The sequence below is a fragment of the Lissotriton helveticus genome, chromosome 11 (assembly GCF_964261635.1).
Source record: "Lissotriton helveticus chromosome 11, aLisHel1.1, whole genome shotgun sequence".
NCBI lineage: Eukaryota > Metazoa > Chordata > Amphibia > Caudata > Salamandridae > Lissotriton > Lissotriton helveticus.
Genome location: NC_136072.1, coordinates 517,294,182 through 517,312,999, shown reverse-complemented (window position 1 = coordinate 517,312,999; position 18,818 = coordinate 517,294,182). Strand labels below are relative to the sequence as shown.

The 18,818-nt window shown below is 43.5% G+C and overlaps 1 protein-coding gene across 1 annotated transcript in view; it reads left to right on the top strand.

Annotated features, from left to right (window-relative positions):
• The window catches only part of UNC5D (unc-5 netrin receptor D), a 1,369,357-nt gene that overhangs the window by 671,916 nt on the left and 678,623 nt on the right, over nt 1–18,818 (top strand). Inside the window, exon 4 of the mRNA XM_078666140.1 lies at nt 9,623–9,766. Coding sequence (XP_078522266.1) covers nt 9,623–9,766 — 144 coding nt within the window. The remainder of the gene's footprint in view (nt 1–9,622; nt 9,767–18,818) is intronic.

Sequence of the window (18,818 nt, the reverse complement as noted above, 5' to 3'; positions counted from 1 at the left end):
GGGGTGGGTAGGGCTTTTGGGTGGTAAGGGTATTTTTAGGGTTTGGGGTGGGTAAGGATATTGGGTAAACATTTTGAAAATTAGTACAACTCTCACTTCAGCTTCTGTATTGAAAGTTTTAGTATTATCTGTCAAGTGAGGCTGAGAAAAAGGGGGGTCACAAAATGTGCTCTAGGCATGACTGCAGCCAGAACTGTTGAACAGATTTGCACCAAATTTGGCAGAAAAGCGACATTTGTATAAATTGGTGTAAATCTGTTCAGTAGTTTTTGACTGTGGGAGCGCAGGCTTGATAAACAGGCGTGGAGGCTGCAATAATGGTTTAGAAAGGGGTTTATTGATAACAGAATGGGATGGAACAGGTTGGTCAAGGGTTTGTTCTTCTTCCTCAGATGATTCTTGGGACGAGCTGTAAGCAGGGTTTGGTAAAGATGTTTGTTTCCCGGCTTGCTCTTTCGGACTGGAATGGTCTCTCCGGAGGCTCATAGAAGAACGAAAGAAATAATAGGGGAACCGTCAGAATGATGTTTCAGTATGTTAAGAGTTTCTTTCCCATCACCACACCGTTGTGCTTTCTCTGTATTGACCAGCTTTCTTATAGTGATAGGGTTGTCAGGATTATGCCTTTCTTTTAAGTGACTATGACTGGTAATTAACGTGTATTCACGTGCAGGGATTTGTCGAGGGTATACTGTGCAGAAACATGCAGGGTTTCAAGGGAACAGGGTGCCCGACTATCAACATTCAGTGTTCTGCCCTCCCTTTATGCCCTTTACTCCATCCCCTCCCTCCCTTTCGTACATTGGTGACCCCGAGCCAGTTACACTCACCGGCTCCCGCCGTAACTCTCCTGAGTCATGGCCGCCTTCCAGCGTCCTCCGGACACCACCAGTCCTCCGACCAGCTTTCCTCTTCGTCCTCAGGTCTAGAGTCCTCCGAATCGGGTCCTGCGTCTTCTGGGTCTCCACCGGGTCCCGCGTCTTCAGTCCAACCGGGTCCCGCGTCTTCAGTCCAACCGGGTCCCGCGTCTTCAGTCCAACCGGGTCCCGCGTCTTCTCTTTTCTCTTCCTCGGTGCTCTGGCGTCCTGTTCCTCCTTCCGCGCTCACACACCCTGAACTCTCACTCTGTGCGCATTTGATTGGTTCGTGCTCGTCTCTTCCGGGGCACGGGGCGGAACTTCCAGGTCCTGCCGGTGTACAGCGTTCTCCTGTGAAAACACAGGAGATGAATAGGGACGTGGTGGCCGGATTCGTGACTGTGATCCCCCTTGTCTCCGGGTAAGTACGGGGTCCTTCTCACATTGACGTATTAAAAGAAATCCAAATTTACATATATAGGGATGCAGCTCCTCCGAATATCCGACAGTCCTCATGCTTAAATCTGATTGCTGCCAACACTTCAACCAGAATGTGTTGGCAGCCATCTTGGGACTGAACTTCAGCGGAGTCCCACAAAAAACATTTCAAAAAAAGAAAATGAGGCAGTGTAGAAATACCCTGCCCCCCAAGCCTTGGTCTTGGGGTCCCAGCGAGATGCCACCACAGCAAAAAAACACTTTAAACAAAAGATTGCTACAGAAAGGATACAGTCTCCTGCAATTTTGTAAATGAAGCCCCCAGGTGAGCCAGGTCCTGGGGGCATCCCGCTTAGTAGATATAAAGGGAAGATGGAGCATGTGCCCCCCTCTCCAAGGGCATTTATATGCCCTGGGGAATCATCAATTCCCCAGGGCTACATAAACATATGGGGGGGGGCAATGTGGACCCTCTGGACCCAGGGATCACCACCTCCCTTGTGCTTTTTTTAAAAAAAAGGAGGGGGGTTGTATGTATCCCGTTCCTAGGTTTTTTGAAGTCCTGGGAACCACCACCTCCCTGGGGCTAAATGCACAAAATGAAGGGGGTCCATGCAGACCCCCGGCTCCAGGGACCACCTCCTCCCTGGGTCAAAATTAAAAATGTACCTTTTGGAGGGGGGCCACACAAACCCTCTCCCGGGCCAAATACGGCCCCGGTTACCACCACCTCCCCAAGGTTGGCCCATGCAGATCAAAGGATGGGGGCCATGGGGCCACATGGTCCCCCTCCTGGAGCCATATGGCCCTTGGGACTGCTATCTCTCAGGTTTGGTTCCTGTTATGTCCTTGGGTGCCCACCACCTGTACTTATCTGTTTTCTTTGGCGTGGCAACAGCTGTGAGAGCTCCAACCAAGCTAAAGCAAACACTCCGGTTCCAGCAGCTAGGAGGTGTCAAAGTGATCCTGCCTGCTGGGATCAGAGGTATCATCTCTTTCTGTGCCCACTGACAAGGGGGCATGGAAAGGGTTGAAATAATTGCTCCATCATGGAGGGAGCTGCCTTTTCAGCAGCTCCCTCTGTGCAACAGCAATGCCAATTCCCACAGGAGGGTGGGAGTCAGCTGCGACCGCGGGGGCCTTGAGACTTCCACCACAGTCCCGGGCAAAAGAGAAGAAAGAGGCAAAATAAAGGTATGAAACGAGCAGAAAGAGGCAGAATAAAGGCAAAAAACTAGCAGAAAGAGGCAAGATAAAGGGTAGAAATAAGCTGGAAGAGTCAGAATAAAGGGCAACTTTGAGCAGAAAGAGGCAAGATAATGGTGAGGAATGAGCTGAAAAAGGCAAAATAAGGTCGGAAATTAGCAGAAAGAGGCAAAAGAGAGATCAGAAATGAGCAGATAAAAGTGAAATAAATGTCAGAAATGAGCAGAGAGAGTTAGAATAAAGATACAAAATGATCATAAAGAGGCAAAATAAAGGTCAGAAACGCAAAGAAAGCGGCAACATAGAGATCAGAACGAGCATAAAGAGGCAAAATAAATGTCAGATATGAGCAGAAAGGAAAAATAGAGACAAAAAAACGAGCAGAAAGAGGCACAATAAAGGTTAGCAATGAGCAGGAAGAGGCAGAAAGAGAATAAAGATAGAGATCAAAAATGAGTAGAAGGGAAGCAATGTAAAGGTCAGAAACAACCAGAGAGAGGCAAAATAAAGGTCAGGAACGTGTAGAAAGAGGCAAAATAGAGATCAGAAATAAACAGAGAAAGGCAAAATAAAGGTCTGAAATAGAAAGGCCAACTAAAGGTCAGAAATGAGCCTAAAGAGGCAAAATAGAGATCAGAAACAAGCAGAAAGAGACAAAATAAAGGTCAGATATGAGCAGAAAGTGGCAAAGTAGAGATCACAAACGAGCAGAAAGATGCAAAATAAAGGTGAGAAATTAGCAGAAAGAGGCAGAATATAGGTCTGTAATGTATAGGAAAAGTCAAGAAATGAGCAGAAGGAGGAAAAATAAAGGTCAGCAACGATCTGAAAGAGGCAAAATAAGGTCATAAGTATGCAGACAAAAGACAGAAAATGAGCAGACACCACTCAGGCACTCATGCCCCCACCTACAGAACAACTCAGATACTCACCCACTCAGACACTCATGCACCCACTCTCAGACCCACTCAGATACTCAGGCACCTACTCACGCACCCATTGAGATGCTCACACACTCAGTGAGACACTCATGGACTCACTCTCACACTCACTCTCAAAGGTTACAAGTTAGATTTAGGAAATAATTACAGTTAGGAAATAACCATAGAAATCATAGAAATTCATAGAATGAAAAAAAAAATTGAAATTCACTGAAAAAAAACAGGGACATTATAGTTAGGTTCAGATTTCACTCATATAAACCGATGGAATTTCAGCTGTTATATTTACTTGAGCTAACAATAACTTACACCCCTGCAATGCACAGCTTATGGCCTCACATATTACATCACTCAAGATATGGCCAGTGACAACACTGATGACATCTTAAATTAAATCACTGATGTTATCACTGATGACATTATCTACAGAACCACTCACACACCTACTCACACCCCATGCAACATCTCACACCCACTCTCACACAACCACCCACAGACCCCCCACATCACTCCCTTACCCATTTGCAAACCCTTACAAATACTCTTGACCAACTCACTCATGCAGTCACTCACACACACACACACTCACTCACTCATATAGCACTTATACAGCCAGTCACCCACCCATACAGATACTCATATACTCACTCACTTACTCATACATATACTAACACATGTACTCAGTCATCTAAACAGTCAATGAGACAACCATAAAATCTCCCATAGAGCCTCTTTCACACTCACTTACTCACCCATACAGGCACTCGCACATCCATACAAATACTCTTGACCAACTCACTCATGCAGTCACTCACACATACACTCACTCACTCATATAGCACTCACACAGCCAGTCACCCACCCATACAGATACTCAAATACCCACTCACTTACTCATACATATACTAACACATGTACAGTCATCTAGGGAGAGGGTGGGAGAGGTGTGGTGCCGCGGCCAGGGCGACTGACGCTGGAATCTGGGGATCAAGGTTCGATCCCCAGCTCCGGCGGCAGGTTAGCCCAGCACCATGCGACTCTGGGCAATAGCTTGCTTAATCTTCCCGACGGCCCCCAGCGCCTAGAGACCCTAACGGGTGATTGTGCGCTATACAAATGTGGATTATTATTATTATTATTATCTAAACAGTCAATGAGACAACCATATAATCTCCCATAGAGCCTCTTTCACACTCACTTACTCACCCATACAGGCACTCACACATCCATTCACTCACCCATACAGCCACTCATGTACCCTCACACTTACCATATAGACATTCATACACTTACTCACTCACCCATACAGTCACGCACACACCATCTCATTCAGCATTTATAGTCACTTACACACTGTAGGAAGCTGCCTCTGTTTATACTACACCAAAGTAAGGCATAGTGTGCACAGAGTCCAGGGAGTTCCCAAAGGTATAGAAGAGGTCAAATTAGGTAAGTACTAACAGCTCTCTTTGTGATAGTGTGGGGGCGAACAGTTATGCTTATCCAGACGGTGTGTTAAGCATTTATTGAATTCACTCACACACGACTGATAGCACATACTCAGAGGCTGAATCCAGACTAATTAGGTAAGTGTAAAAAAGGTATATTTATGTTTTATTTTTAGAACCAAGCAGGACTTGACACAGGTAAGAAAAATATTTTCTCAAATGCAAGACTTTACAAAGAAGTGTGGGTGCGGGTGAATTTGCAATCATTACAGGTTTGTATTGGCTTTCAAAACAGGTTAAATGACACAGTAATTACTTTTGGAAAACTATTAGATCACTCATGGATAATATCGACTACTCAGTGTGGTATTCCTAAATACCACACAGAGGATCTCACAATACAAGGCAAGTAAGACTTTTTGGGGTTTGCAATTTAGTTTTTCTCTTCATACAAAGTTCAGCTCAACAGAATATTTTCAGGTACAAAACATCACAACATTGGTTCATATGGGGAATATTTTTCAGCAGTTTGTCCTGTAAGTAAATGACTTATGAGTGGGAGTTTTGGGGGTTAGACCAAGGTTCCCCAAGGTCTAGGTAGGCACTCAAATGACACCACCAGCGGCACTGGGGCGGCTGGGTGCAAAGTGCAAGGACCCAATGTTAGCCAATGGGGCTAAGGGGGCCTCCACTCAGGGATGCTCATGAGCAGGCCGCTTGGGTGTAAGAGCAAAGCTCCTTGGGTTATGGTCAGCACTGCAGGGTTCAACAATCAGCACATAAACTGCATCACCAGTGCCACAGGGGCCGCCGGTTGGTGCAGTGTTCCAAGGAGAAATCAGGGACCCTGTGGATTACAATGGAAGCTTTCAGTTCGACAAAGAGACCTCAAGCTTGGGCAGGGAGACTTACTGAAGGTGACCACTGGCTGGAGAGGTAAGTTGAGCTCTTGAGGGACGCCTGGACACCATTGATTGCGCCACCCAAGGCAGTGGGGCATCGAGTACAGTGGTGTCTTTTAGCGAAGGGCCTTCTTACCAGCTCAGGTCGCAGTTGGGAGGACCCTTTAGGTTGAGGCTGTAACCGTCATAGTAAAGCTTGAGGGAGGTTGGGGATCACCAGATTCCAGGGCAGGATCACAGGGAAGACCTCCTCATGGTGTTGGGCTACTTGAACTCGGGCCATGGGCGTTTGATGCAGAGTAGTACAGAACCGCCTGGGCCCGAATTCTGGTCTTGAAGTCTTTGTTGAACAAATCCGGTGCTCCCAGGAGACATAGTCTGTAAAGTCAGTGCATGTAGGGCCTCCGGGCTCTGGGGGGGTTGCTGGCTGCTGTACATACCGGTTTCTTCACTGTAGGCAGGTCTGAGTCGGGACAGGCCAGTTGGGCTGGGGCCAAAACAGTAGGTGCCCTCTTCTTCCTGGGCCAGCACGGCTCTTTGTTCCATCTTTTTTCTTCCTTGACTCTGAGGAGGCAAGGTTCAGGGTTGCCCCTAAATTCTACATTTAGGGGCTTCACAGGGGTGTGCCGATCGGGACCAATGGGTCCCTTCCTTGGGGTGAATGCACCCCCTATTATGCCACCTTCCAGTGGGAGGGTGCATAAGCCTCTTCCTGATTGGTTGGGTCCCCTCATCTCTAAGATGGAGAGGACTGAGATGTGTGTTTCACATCGCCTCCCCTACCTGAGGGGTAGAGTTGGAAAAGATTGGCACACCTCTCCTCCTAGCTTGGTTTTCTCATTGATTCTCCCGCCAAAAGTGGGGGTCAAATCAGTGAGGGCCAGTTGCTAGGGACAGCAAAAGGCAGGGACAGCATACAAAGGTGGCAGGCCTTTGAAGCTTCCCCTTTCGTGGACCCAACCCATCCTGGGGGAGGAGACATGACACCTCTGCCCAGGATGGACTTTGTTTCTGGGCCCGGAGAGTGGAGTCTCCCTACCCAGCGGTCCAGAAACCTGTCTGGTGTTGGCAAATGGTGGGCAGCCATTTAGAAACCACACCAGGGCTAGTTGCTTATCAGTGGGCATATCTAAGATGCCCGCTGTCTGCATTTTATATTAAAATCCACACTGGCATCAGTGTTGGTTTAATGTGCTGAGAAGTTTGCTACCAGACTTCCCAGGTTTTAGTAAAGCCATTGTGGGGCTGTGGAGTTCGTAACGACCAACTCCCAGACCATAAGCTCTTTATGGATTTACTACACTTACAATGTCTAAGAATGGACTTAGACACTGTAGGGGTGTAGTGCTCATGCCACTGTACCCTCCCCTGGGGCTAGTGTAGCCGGCTAGAGGGGTGACGTACCTAGGCCCCAGGCAGTGGGTTGCAGGCATGGCACACACATCTACTCTTCACTTTTCTCTGTAACAAAGCACACAGCCTGCAATGGCAGTGTGTGGGTGTCAAGGTGCAGGGCCTCTGAGGGTGGCACAATAGCTGCTTCAGCCTTTAGAGGCCTTCTCTGGTCACATTGCCCTTGGTACCCATGGTACCTTTTATCTGTGTCCAGAGATGTGCCAATTGTGTGTACAGAGGTATAGCTTTGGGAAAGAGCACAGGCCCTGTGAACCTGATTGGCAGAGACCCAGGGAACACCAAGTCAAAAGTGTATCATGTGTCAGCCAAAAAGTAGGAAGTAAACATGCAAAAAAGAGCACTTTCCTACACACACCCACTCACTCACCTATATAGCCACTCATACAGCAACTGACACAGCCACTCTCTCACCCATACAACACCTCAGACAACTACTCTCTCATCTATACAGTCTCTCACATACACACTCACTCATCCATACACTATTTACACACCAACTCACTCACCCATACAGCTACTCACACATCCACTTGTTCACCCATACAGCCACACACCCTCACTCACCTACGGAGATACAGAGTTTGTGATACCTTGGTATATATTTTTAACAATTAGAATCTTTTAGTAAACACTCACAATCACTGGATGATGTTATCCGTGATGTTATCAGTGATGTCATCAGTGATGTCACTAACCATGTCATGAGTGATAGAACCTGTGAGGTAATATGCAGTGCATTACGGAGGCATAAGTTATAGTTAGCTCAGGTAACTATAACTCCTGAATTTCTATGGTTTTGTACGAGTGAAATCTGAGCCTAACTATAATGTCCCTGTAACCTTTATATATGTATAATTGGGGTTTAACTTGCCTGTCACATACCATTTCATTGTAAAGGCATGCATGGTAAAGGCATTTGTTGTAATGCATACAACCATTTGCCACATGATCCATTATCTGCTGCACAATCTGCCAATTTTAACAAAAACAAAATTGGTCCTAACTCAAAAAGATCAAATGTTACTATAAATGCCACAAAACATGTTCCTTCACAGTGGAAGGCCCTTTGCAAATGTTGACGTGTCACTTTTCTGTTGTGTCCTAAACTGATACAAATGAGGTGAAACGTATGCCAAGAACATGTAACAATGACAAACTAATGAAGTAATCCTATCACAAAATGTGGTGCATTACGCCACATAATTTACCTTTTCTTACTGTGGAATGTAGTAGGCTCTTTCACATAATGTGGCCCTCCCTTGATGCATAATTCCACTGGCCCTGAATATATCTGTTAATTTTGAGCAAGGCTTAAGAGTGACATGCCAAAGATTAGTCACCAACTGTGATAAGCAGTTTTCTACTGATGACGCCTCATCAAATTCCATTACAGGGACCTACACCTAGAAGGAAGAACCCCTTACACAATTTAATATTGTGTCGCTTTTTTGAAGTGCAACAAGAAATAGTAACACCTCATGTCTTTACACTAAATTGTTTAAGGAAAGAAACATACTATTAATTTTCTAGGCAACATACATAGTCCATATTGTTTGGATAACGTTTGCTGAGTTTAAAATTTCCTTATAGAAAGAACACAGATAATTTTATGTATGCAATCAGTTTTGGTGAACCTAATTTCTGAAGGTTGACAGGCAAATGTCACAGCTATGTTTATGTGAAACTTTAAGTGGGGTGGTATTTTTATAATTGCATTTGCATAGCAGGTACATTTTCAACTTTTGTTACTGATTAATCAGAGGGAGTACTATTTTAAAGTCAGTATTGTATAGTAATCAATTCGTGTGTATGGCATATATTATCCAAAACAACTTTATTAAATGAACAAACAAATAATAAATAAATTCCTTGTTGATTTGCTGTAGTGTGTAAATGTGCCCATGCGCAGAGGCACATGGAATGAGCAGGTTTAATACGGTGTACTTAGTCATTTTTGCCTAAATCAGCAAAAACCCTCGAAAAAGCACGTGTCATCATCAAAGTATTTATAAAATGTTATAATGCCCCACTGGGGAGAGCTTTTCAATATTTAACTAAAGTGCTCACAAAGCATCTGAGACTGTTTGTACATTGATCAGTGATTTCCACAAATCTTAAACGCGCCCAGTAAACACGAACTCTTTCTTTGTATAGTGCAGCCAAAGATTTACAAAAAAATTACAATTATATAAAAAAAACTATCCTGATAAAAAAACTTCAATTGCTATATGCCACTTTGAGCTTTGCATTTTGACCTACTCAGCGGTTGCAATTTAATTAGACAAGGTGTATCAGAGTCCAAGTAATTAAAGCTGGGCCTTGATAACAAATGCAAATGTTTAATTAATGAGAAGGCGCCTGGCTCCAGCTTTTATGTGATGCTGAGCTCTCCGTTCTACATCTCCCCCCTGCAGGGCTGACGATCCGGGAGGTGTATATCAATGTGACCCGGCAGCAGGTGGAGGACTTTCATGGGCCCGAGGATTATTGGTGTCAGTGTGTCGCTTGGAGCCACTTAGGAACATCAAAAAGCAGGAAGGCTTCTGTCCGCATAGCATGTAAGTACAGGAAAGGTTCTGATTTTCATATGTATTTGCGCTGCATGCTGCCTTAGTTGCCTATGAATGTTGATATGTTTGCATTAAATAAGAAGCTATTTTATGTTCCTTCTGTAACTAAACATTTGTAGGCCTCTATATAAACTCCTATGGTATTTGTCTCTTCTTGTGTGTGTGTATTACACTGTTCGAGTGTGTGTGTGTCTACACTTTTCTTATAAAAAAAACACATATCATTATTTTTCCTCGTTGCATTTTTTGGATTAAGTCGGTACTGTGTGTAATTCTGGAGGGAAACGTCGTTTACAACGCGGTCGTTACATCGCGATGCCATTACATCGCGGTTTTTAGAACGCAAGTTGTTACAACGACTTGCGCTGGATGGCACTCTAGGACAAGGAATTGTATAATTTACTATCCAACACCTTCCCTACTTTATGTAGACTGGAGTTGGAATAGTAAATTATACTACTCCTAAATCCAGCGCCCTCCAACGCAAGTCGTTGTAACGATTTGTGTTGTAAAAACCGCAATGAAATGGCATGTGATGTATTAGCATGCGTTGTAATGTCATACAACCAATTCTGGATGTTGTAATGGTTTGTCTCGCTACCTAATTTATTAGGATTATCAGAAGATCCCATGTCACCAGAGACACAAACATTGTCATATCATAAGGGTGCCACTACAGTGTGAGATGGCACCACATTTGCTAATCCAAGAAAGCGAGTATACAAATCTCATGGAGTAACACAAAGATTATGGGCCTGACATAGATCTCGGCGTGTGGGTCACTCCACCGAAATAAAAATCCCATAGGAAATAAGAGGATTTATATTTCGGTAGATGGAATGTCTGTCACCGTTGTGGTGGAATAAATCGTCTGCCGAGATTCAAGTCAGGCACTATGTGTGGTGGCAGCAATAATTTTTGGAGCTGCAGGCATAATATAATTTTTCTTTTAAACTATCTCTTCATTCACCTCATAGCTCTCCTCTTTCTTTTTCTTTCTTTTTCTCTTTTCACTCTGGAACACTATCATAAGAAGGGTACATACAGAAAGGGGTGACGTTGTAAGCCCCGTTTAGAGATCTACTAATGTGTTCCTGTATCTTCTTTATAAAAATGTGTAATAAAATTTGTTGAAATAAAAAATAAAAAACAAAAAAACTCTCCCTTTACCTTAGCCAGCAGGCCACTTTTCAAACATTTCCTTTTAATATAGTACCCTCTTGTGGCTGTTAGAGGAGATGTTGTGAGGCCTCTTAACCTAACAGTAATCTTGTTTGTAAAGGTGCACTCTTAGTAACAAGCATTGGTAAATGCATTACGTTTCGCCTATGTGATTATTGATATGCTAGTTTTTGTTCGTAAGTTGTAGCTTGATAAGTAGTTGTAAAATATAAGTTACAGAAAGTCGGTTAAAGGGTTTTGACTTGTTTATGTACAACAAGGAAATATATTGTGCTGATTCTAGTAGTATAGTGCGGGCAAGTAATAGCAACATTTTGAAAAATGAAATGAAAGAGGGAAATAATAGAATTAATTGATGTAATAGCAATATTATGTGTTTAGAAGAGTTCTGACCGCTTTTGGGCCCAATGCCACTGCACCTGCTCAATCATTCAAATCATGCCCCTATTGCCTTCAAGATAACTGCATTTGTGACTGCCTGTTTAGTAGTAAAATATAGCAATTTTGGTGTTTAGAGGAGATATGACAACTTTTGGTCCCGGTGCCACTGCACCTGCTGCACCATTCAAATCATGACCCTCCTTCCTGTAGGGTAAGTGCACTTGTGGCTGCCTGTTTAGTAGTAAAATATTGCAATATTTGGTGTTTAGAGGGGTTCCTAGAGTTTTGGACCCCTGCGTCACGGCACCTGCTGTACCATTTAAATCATGATCCTGGTGCCTGCAAGGTCACTACACTTGTGACTGCTTATTTAGTAGTTAAATATAGCAATATTTAATGTTTAGTGGGTCCCTAGAGCTGTTGGCCCTGGTACCACTGCACCTGCTGCACCTTTCAAATCAAGCCCCTTTTTTATAGCAATATTATGTGCTTAGAGGAGTTATGGCAACTTTTGGCCCTTGTGCCACTGCAACTGCTACACCACTCAAATAATGACCCTTTGCCTTCAAGATAACTGCACTTGTTACTGTCTGTTTAGTAGTAACATATAGCAATATTTCTTTTTTGTTAACTTATGACACCTTTCGGCCCCTGCACCACTGCACCTGCTGCACCATTTAAGTCAAGACCTGTCTGTACAGTAGTAAACGTTAGCAATATTTGGAGTTTAGAGGAGATGTGACAACTTTTTGGCCCGGTTCCACTGCACCTGCTGCACCATTCAAATCATGACCCTAGTGCCTGAAAGAAAACTGCACTTGGGACTGCTTGTTTAGTTGTAAAATATTGTAAGAATCAATGTTTAATGGGGTGCCTGGAGCTTTTGGTCCTGGTGCCATGGCACCTGCTGCACCATTCAAATCATGACCCTGTTGTCTGCAAGGTAACTGCACTTGTGACAGTCTGTTTAGAGTAGGATAAAGCAATTTCAGGTGTTTAGTGGGGTGCCTTGTGCTTTTGCTCCTAGTGTTACTGCACCTGCTGCACCATTTAAATCCTGACCCTGTTGTCTGCAAGGTAACTGCACTTGTGACTGCCTGTTTAGTAGTCAAATATAGCAAATGTATGTGTATAGAGGAGTTCTGACAACTTTTGGGCCCGGTGCTACCACACCTGCTGCACCATTCAAATCTTGTCTGCAAGGTAACTGCACTTGTGGTTGCCTGTTTAGTAGTAAAATATAGTCTAGCTCTTATATATTTACTTTATTTTTAAAGTGCAATGTTTATTACAAAATTTAGATGAAGTTGTAAAAATCAATCCGATAATGCATAAAAAGGCCAAAGAAAGTTACTGAGACATGAATATGAAATGCCACAATCTTTCTAAGGCTAAAGCATCTGCCTTACACAACTAAGTAATACAAAGCAAGCATTCCAGCATACTGATAGAAAATGTCTTCCTTTTCTATGCGAAGAGATCTGACTTTGACAGTGAATGGGATTCAAACAATGTGAACAGCTTTTACAGACGTATCGTAAATGCATGCAGCCAGGGGAAGTTAACAAAAAAACAACAAAAACGTTCCACACAAAAGCATATGCACACAATAAATTGGCAATGGGAACTGATAAGAGCCCCCTTTTAAGATATATTACATACAAGAGAATTCACAAGCACAGCTCAAGCGCCGTGCAGGTAAAACCTAAAAACAATAAGGTGTCTATTTCATAACTTGATCAATGGAGCAGACTATATTTTGATGTAAATTAGAATTATTGACGAGTTGCACAGAATATAGAACTGAGCTTCTATTAGTGACAGTTTGAAAAAGCATTAGGCTTCTTTTCTCGTTTCCCCAGGGTCCACATCTACTGGCATATAAATATCAACCCCACTATAAGAAGCATCAGTTCCAGCTCTGGTTGAAGATCATTAGGTAGAGGACATCTGATTTAAAGTCACTAAAAACAAAGAAATCATTGAAAATGCTAGAAGAAAAGAAGAAGAAGAACGACAATCATCTACTCAAATGTGAATCCAGAATTTATAAAGCCACTATCAAAATGACTCCTTTGCTAGATATTGCAGCTTCTGTAAAAGGTGGAAGTGCATGTCTAACTCAGACCTACAGAACCTGATAATGTGGAGCTGTGATCAAAGTTTAGACATGGCACATTTTTCAACTGGTATTGATGAATTACATCCCCATATGAACTCTACTGTTATGTCTTGTTTTTAGATCTTCTGTGCAGTACATTTTCACACATCTAGGCTCAATTTATTCTTCAAATCGTTCCAATTTTTCCTCTCGAGGAATTTCTTGGCACACACTCTTTCAGCCCACACTTGATGAACACAATCAAAGACACCCACTATAATGTTTAAATGAACAGTTATAACACATTCATCACTCAACACACTGAAAGTCTTTCTTTACTCCACAGCTAGACTTATAGCATCTAGAAAATATGGCCGGTGTGATACACATTAGGCATTCCAAAAAGTAATCAGAAAACTGATGCAATGCCCAGTCTGGTGTCCTAAAACGTTATTAGTAACCTGGCACAATACTACCAATGGCAAACTATAATCTAATAAAAAATCAGTGCAATATCCATTCCTGCATTACAAAACGAATTGCTAACCCAGTGCAACACCTTCCCTGCAGCCTCAAACCTAATTAGTTACCTGGTGCAATACACACAATGGCACACTGAAAATTGATCAGTATACCAGTGTAATAACCATCCCTGCACCTCAAAAACGGATCATTAACCCTGTGCAGTTGCAATACCTGCACTCTAAAAACGAATCAGCAAACCTTTGCAACACTCATCTCTGCACTCTAGAAATGAATCAGTAAAATAGCCCATCCCCATCCTTGCACACGAAAAAGTAATCAGCACGCTGGTGTAATACTGATCTCTGTGCCCTAAAAACGAATCAGTAAATTGCTGCAACAGTCATCCAGGGGCCTACAATGTAGTAAGCACCCAGTGCAATATTCATCCATACACCTTAAAAACGAATCAGTAAACCAGTGAAATACACATCTTTGCTCCCTGAAAATGAATTATTAAAATAGTACAATATCCATCACGCAAACCTATGACACTATATTTAAGAAAAACATATCTACAATTTAAATTTTGTTTTAATAGTGCACTTTAGTACACTAGCAAAAACCCTCCAAAACAACACAAAGAAAAAATATAAAAAATTTCAAAAAACAAAACAAATTGAAATTAGAAAAGCAAAATTGGAACATTTAAATAAAATTAAAATAGCAATAGATTGCACACACACAATAGTTTGTGTAGAAAAAAAAGAGGTGCAAAGCATATATATTTGTGTGGTGTGTATTGCCAAAGTTTTAAAAACCTATTTTTTACATATTTTATTCAGAGATACTTAGTCCAAAATACATCCAATCTTCAAAATTTCCACTACATAATTGACATCATAATAATTTTAGATAGTTCTTCAAATTAAAAACAAATTTGAATTCACAAAATATTGCACAATACCCCAATATATTGTCTGCTACAGAACTTCAAATCTTCTCAAGATTGTCCTTCATATAAATCTCAAGATCACATCAAAAAGATCTCTTCTTTATCAGCATAATAGCCTTTGTAATTTTGATTACAATATTGAAATACTTCATCAGGCATACAGTGACTCATGCTGCATTCCTGGTTCCGTTACCCTGCTTTCTGAAAATATGTTCAAGAGTATATTTCTTTTCACAGAAAAAGATGGTACAATCTAAAACAAGATGGATTACAGAATATTTCAACCTAAAATCACAAATACAATACCCATTGCTTTCAAAGAGTCTCCCCCAAAGGATACAAATTCTCCTGCCTTGTTTTATTCTTATCCCTTAATAGAGAATAATACTCTGTATTGGTTTATCAGGGACCTGAAACAAAGATGGAAAAGTCTCAACATCTCCCAGCCTTCTGATAAAGTGATGTACTGATTGATTTGCTGTAAGGTAACGTCTATCACCTGCAAATGTGCCTTCCCTAACCTGATCACAAAGAGGGCTATATATATTATTTACAGGCAGCTATTCTTTAATCTAAAAAATATCAACTTCTAATTCAGAAATTGTTAGAAATTTTATAATAGGTCATGAGAAATTATCAGCCCATAGTATTATTTCCTTTAACAAAATAGATGCAAGTTTCTCATGACTATCATTTCGAATCATACTTAAACAGAACTTTAAAACTAGAGACCAAGCCAAAGGTGTCTAAGAATCATGACTTAACTTTAGCCTTTGTGCTTGGATCATCGAGATTTTGAAAGGCCTGAAACAGTTTTCAAACAGAGGTTTTCTAATAGCTCTAATTTGACTCAACGCTCAATAGCGAGCAATTCAGCTCTGTGCAATACTTGATATATTCATTTAACAATTATTGTTTTTTTTATACGGTCCACTATAAAGTCCCTAAAAGGGGACTCAAACCTTTACAGGGCTTTTACTATAGCAAAAAGTAAGGTCCCCAATTTCACTACATGCGTATTCTATTTTAAATTACTCACAAAGGTGAGACCTAAATATTTATAATTGCTAACCTGCTCTACGAGGACACTGTTTAAATATCAGATGCATTTCTTTGGACTCTTAGAAAAAGTCATGGTCTTAGTTTTTTCAATATTAACAATAACAGCCTGATTACGAGTTTGATGGTGTGAGAGTGGGACCGCCATGCTGCCACCCCACACCGCCAAACCCATGTGCGCACAGCCAGGCACATTATAAAATTTTTAGTCACTGGCGGGTGCTTCATTGGCGTTCCCATGGCGGTGCCTATGTAACAGGCACCACCATGGGAACATCAAAGGCAGTACATGCACGGGATGGACTTGTGCAGTCCATGATGTGCAGGTACGAGGGTCCTTGCACACAGGGCGGCACAACATGTGCCCCCTTGCATGCACTCCATGGCCCTGGGCTCCTGACATTCTGACTTTGATATAAAGGGTGTACACCTTTCAACTATGAGCTACATGTATTAGTCTTCCAGATTCAAAGACAGCTCTGAAGGAACATGTATTGGCTCTCAAAATACCAGCTTTGAAAACACCTCTACTTTATTCAGACTAATCTCTATCAATTGCATACTGGAACCTGCACATCTTTGCCATCCTGACTCAGTGCAATATACCCTCTCCAGCATCAAGCAGATCCAGTCATCAGAAGACATTCTCTTGATCTGTGCAACCTGATTCCCAAACGCTTGAATGCTTGCTTTTTACAAAACCCCTAAAGAAATAGATTTCAAAATAAATAGTAGTGTATAAGCACTGTTAAGCAGTGCTTCATGATGGTTCAACTGTCTTGCATGCTCTCTTGAGTCTTATATTTTTACTTGTGAGTTTTATTCAATGCTCCAGTTATGCAAACTCTATAAGTGGTGATGAATATGCTGGCACAATTCTACAAGCTCTGGTCCTACTTGGTAGGTCCTATTAACCTCCAACACAATAACTCAAGATGTAGATATAGAGGTGCAAGTACTGCTTCGACAATCATGACTTAGCATTCAGAAAAAATCTTGAACTACATCTTCTTCTTGCTGGTGCTATCAGCACCACTTTCCTGGGTGCATCCTTATGCAGGTCATTTTGCTATGGGGATAGACTGCAAGTCTTCCCTAATGGTCTTCCCTTTTTCTAATAGTCTTGAAAAGCAGTGAATGGTCTGTCCTATCCAAACGGTGACATAGCGTTAAAGTGAGGTGTCATTGAGACTTTTAAAGAACTAGCCAATGTACTTTCTGGATATTAAATGAAATTCCTTGATGCATGTCAGTCAGAGCAAAAACAACCCATAATGCACAAAATATCAGTAAACCAAATGGGCAAATATTGGCAAGGGTTATAGTTCTATTTCTGTTACCAAACACCAGAATGTACTCCACCTACAACATTTAAAAAAAAAAAATCAGATTCACAAACAGAAAGACTCATGTGGACACCCCCGCGCCGCACGGCCACCGGCTGCTGCGTGTGCTCCTCGCCCCACTGCTGCTCGCAGAGCCTGCCTCGCTGATCCCGGCCCTCGCCATATCTGCGGGTGCTATCTCTGTATTTGTGCCGAATTACTCTGTTTGTCTGTATTTCTCCCCATTTGTGCCTCTAACACCAGTTTTTTTCTCCCATCTGTGCTGCCTTAATCTTTTTTATCAAGTCCTGTGTTTGACGCTGTTTTCTGTATCCCCAGTGCTGTTTAGTATTTCTCTGCCCGCCCCGCTTCCCGCCGCCGTGATCGCGGCCACGCCCCCTTTTTCTTCTGTGCCCTCTCCGCTCCCGCCTCCCAGCTGCTCCTCCCTCCCTCACACTTCACCATAAATGGCGAACGCGCGGCGGTCACGCGCAGCGGGTGCACCGATTGTGCGCCGAAGGCGCGCCAAAGATAAGCCCATCTGAGCCCGTCCGCGCCTGGACCGCGCCCAGTGCCAGGACCCCTGGCCCCCACCGACGCAAGACGACCCGACAGATATACGACGCCGCCACCCTCAACGCACTCAATGCCGGCCGGAACCCCGCCTGCTGCCGGGCCGCCCCGAAACGCTTCCACGGACCCTTCACCTGCACTACCTGCAAGTTCACCTGCCTCCGAACATGCACCACGCCCGCCAAGCCTAACCCCAGCAGTGACCTCAAGTGCATCCTGCTCAACACCCGCTCCGTCCACAGACACGCCGTCGAACTCTGGAACCTGCTCGACACAACATCACCAGACGTCACCTTCCTCACTGAAACATGGATGAACGCCTCCTCAGCCCCCGACATCGCCATCGCCATCCCGGATGGATACAAGATCATCAGGAGGGACCGCGTCAACCAGACCGGAGGAGGCATCGCCATCATCCACAAGGACACCCTCCGCATCACGACCGACTCCAACGACACCTTCGCCGCCGCCGAACACCTCCACTTCCAGATCCACACCGACCCAAAGACAACCCTCAGAGGCACCCTCATCTACCGACCCCCGGGACCACGCACGCAATTCAGCGAAGACATCACGGACTTCATCAGCCCACACGCCCTCCCCTCCGCCGACTACATCCTCCTAGGGGACCTCAACTTCCACCTAGAGAACAACAAGGACCGCAACACCGCCACCCTGCTGGACAACCTCGCAAACCTCGGACTCAAGCAACTGGTGAACACCCCCACCCACTATGCCGGCCACACGCTTGACCCCGTCTTCTCATCCAGCAAGCAAATCGCCTTCAGCCACTCGACCGGACTTCACTGGACCGACCACAGCTGCGTCCACTTCAGCTTCAGAAAAACTACAACCCACCCCCACCTGCAACAGGTTCCTCACAGAAGCTGGAGCAAGATCACCGCCGACCAGCTCACCACCTCCCTCAGCCAGAACCCACCCGCCAGCACACCGGACCCCAACGAAGCAGCCCGTAACTTCACGCAGTGGCTGACAGCCTGC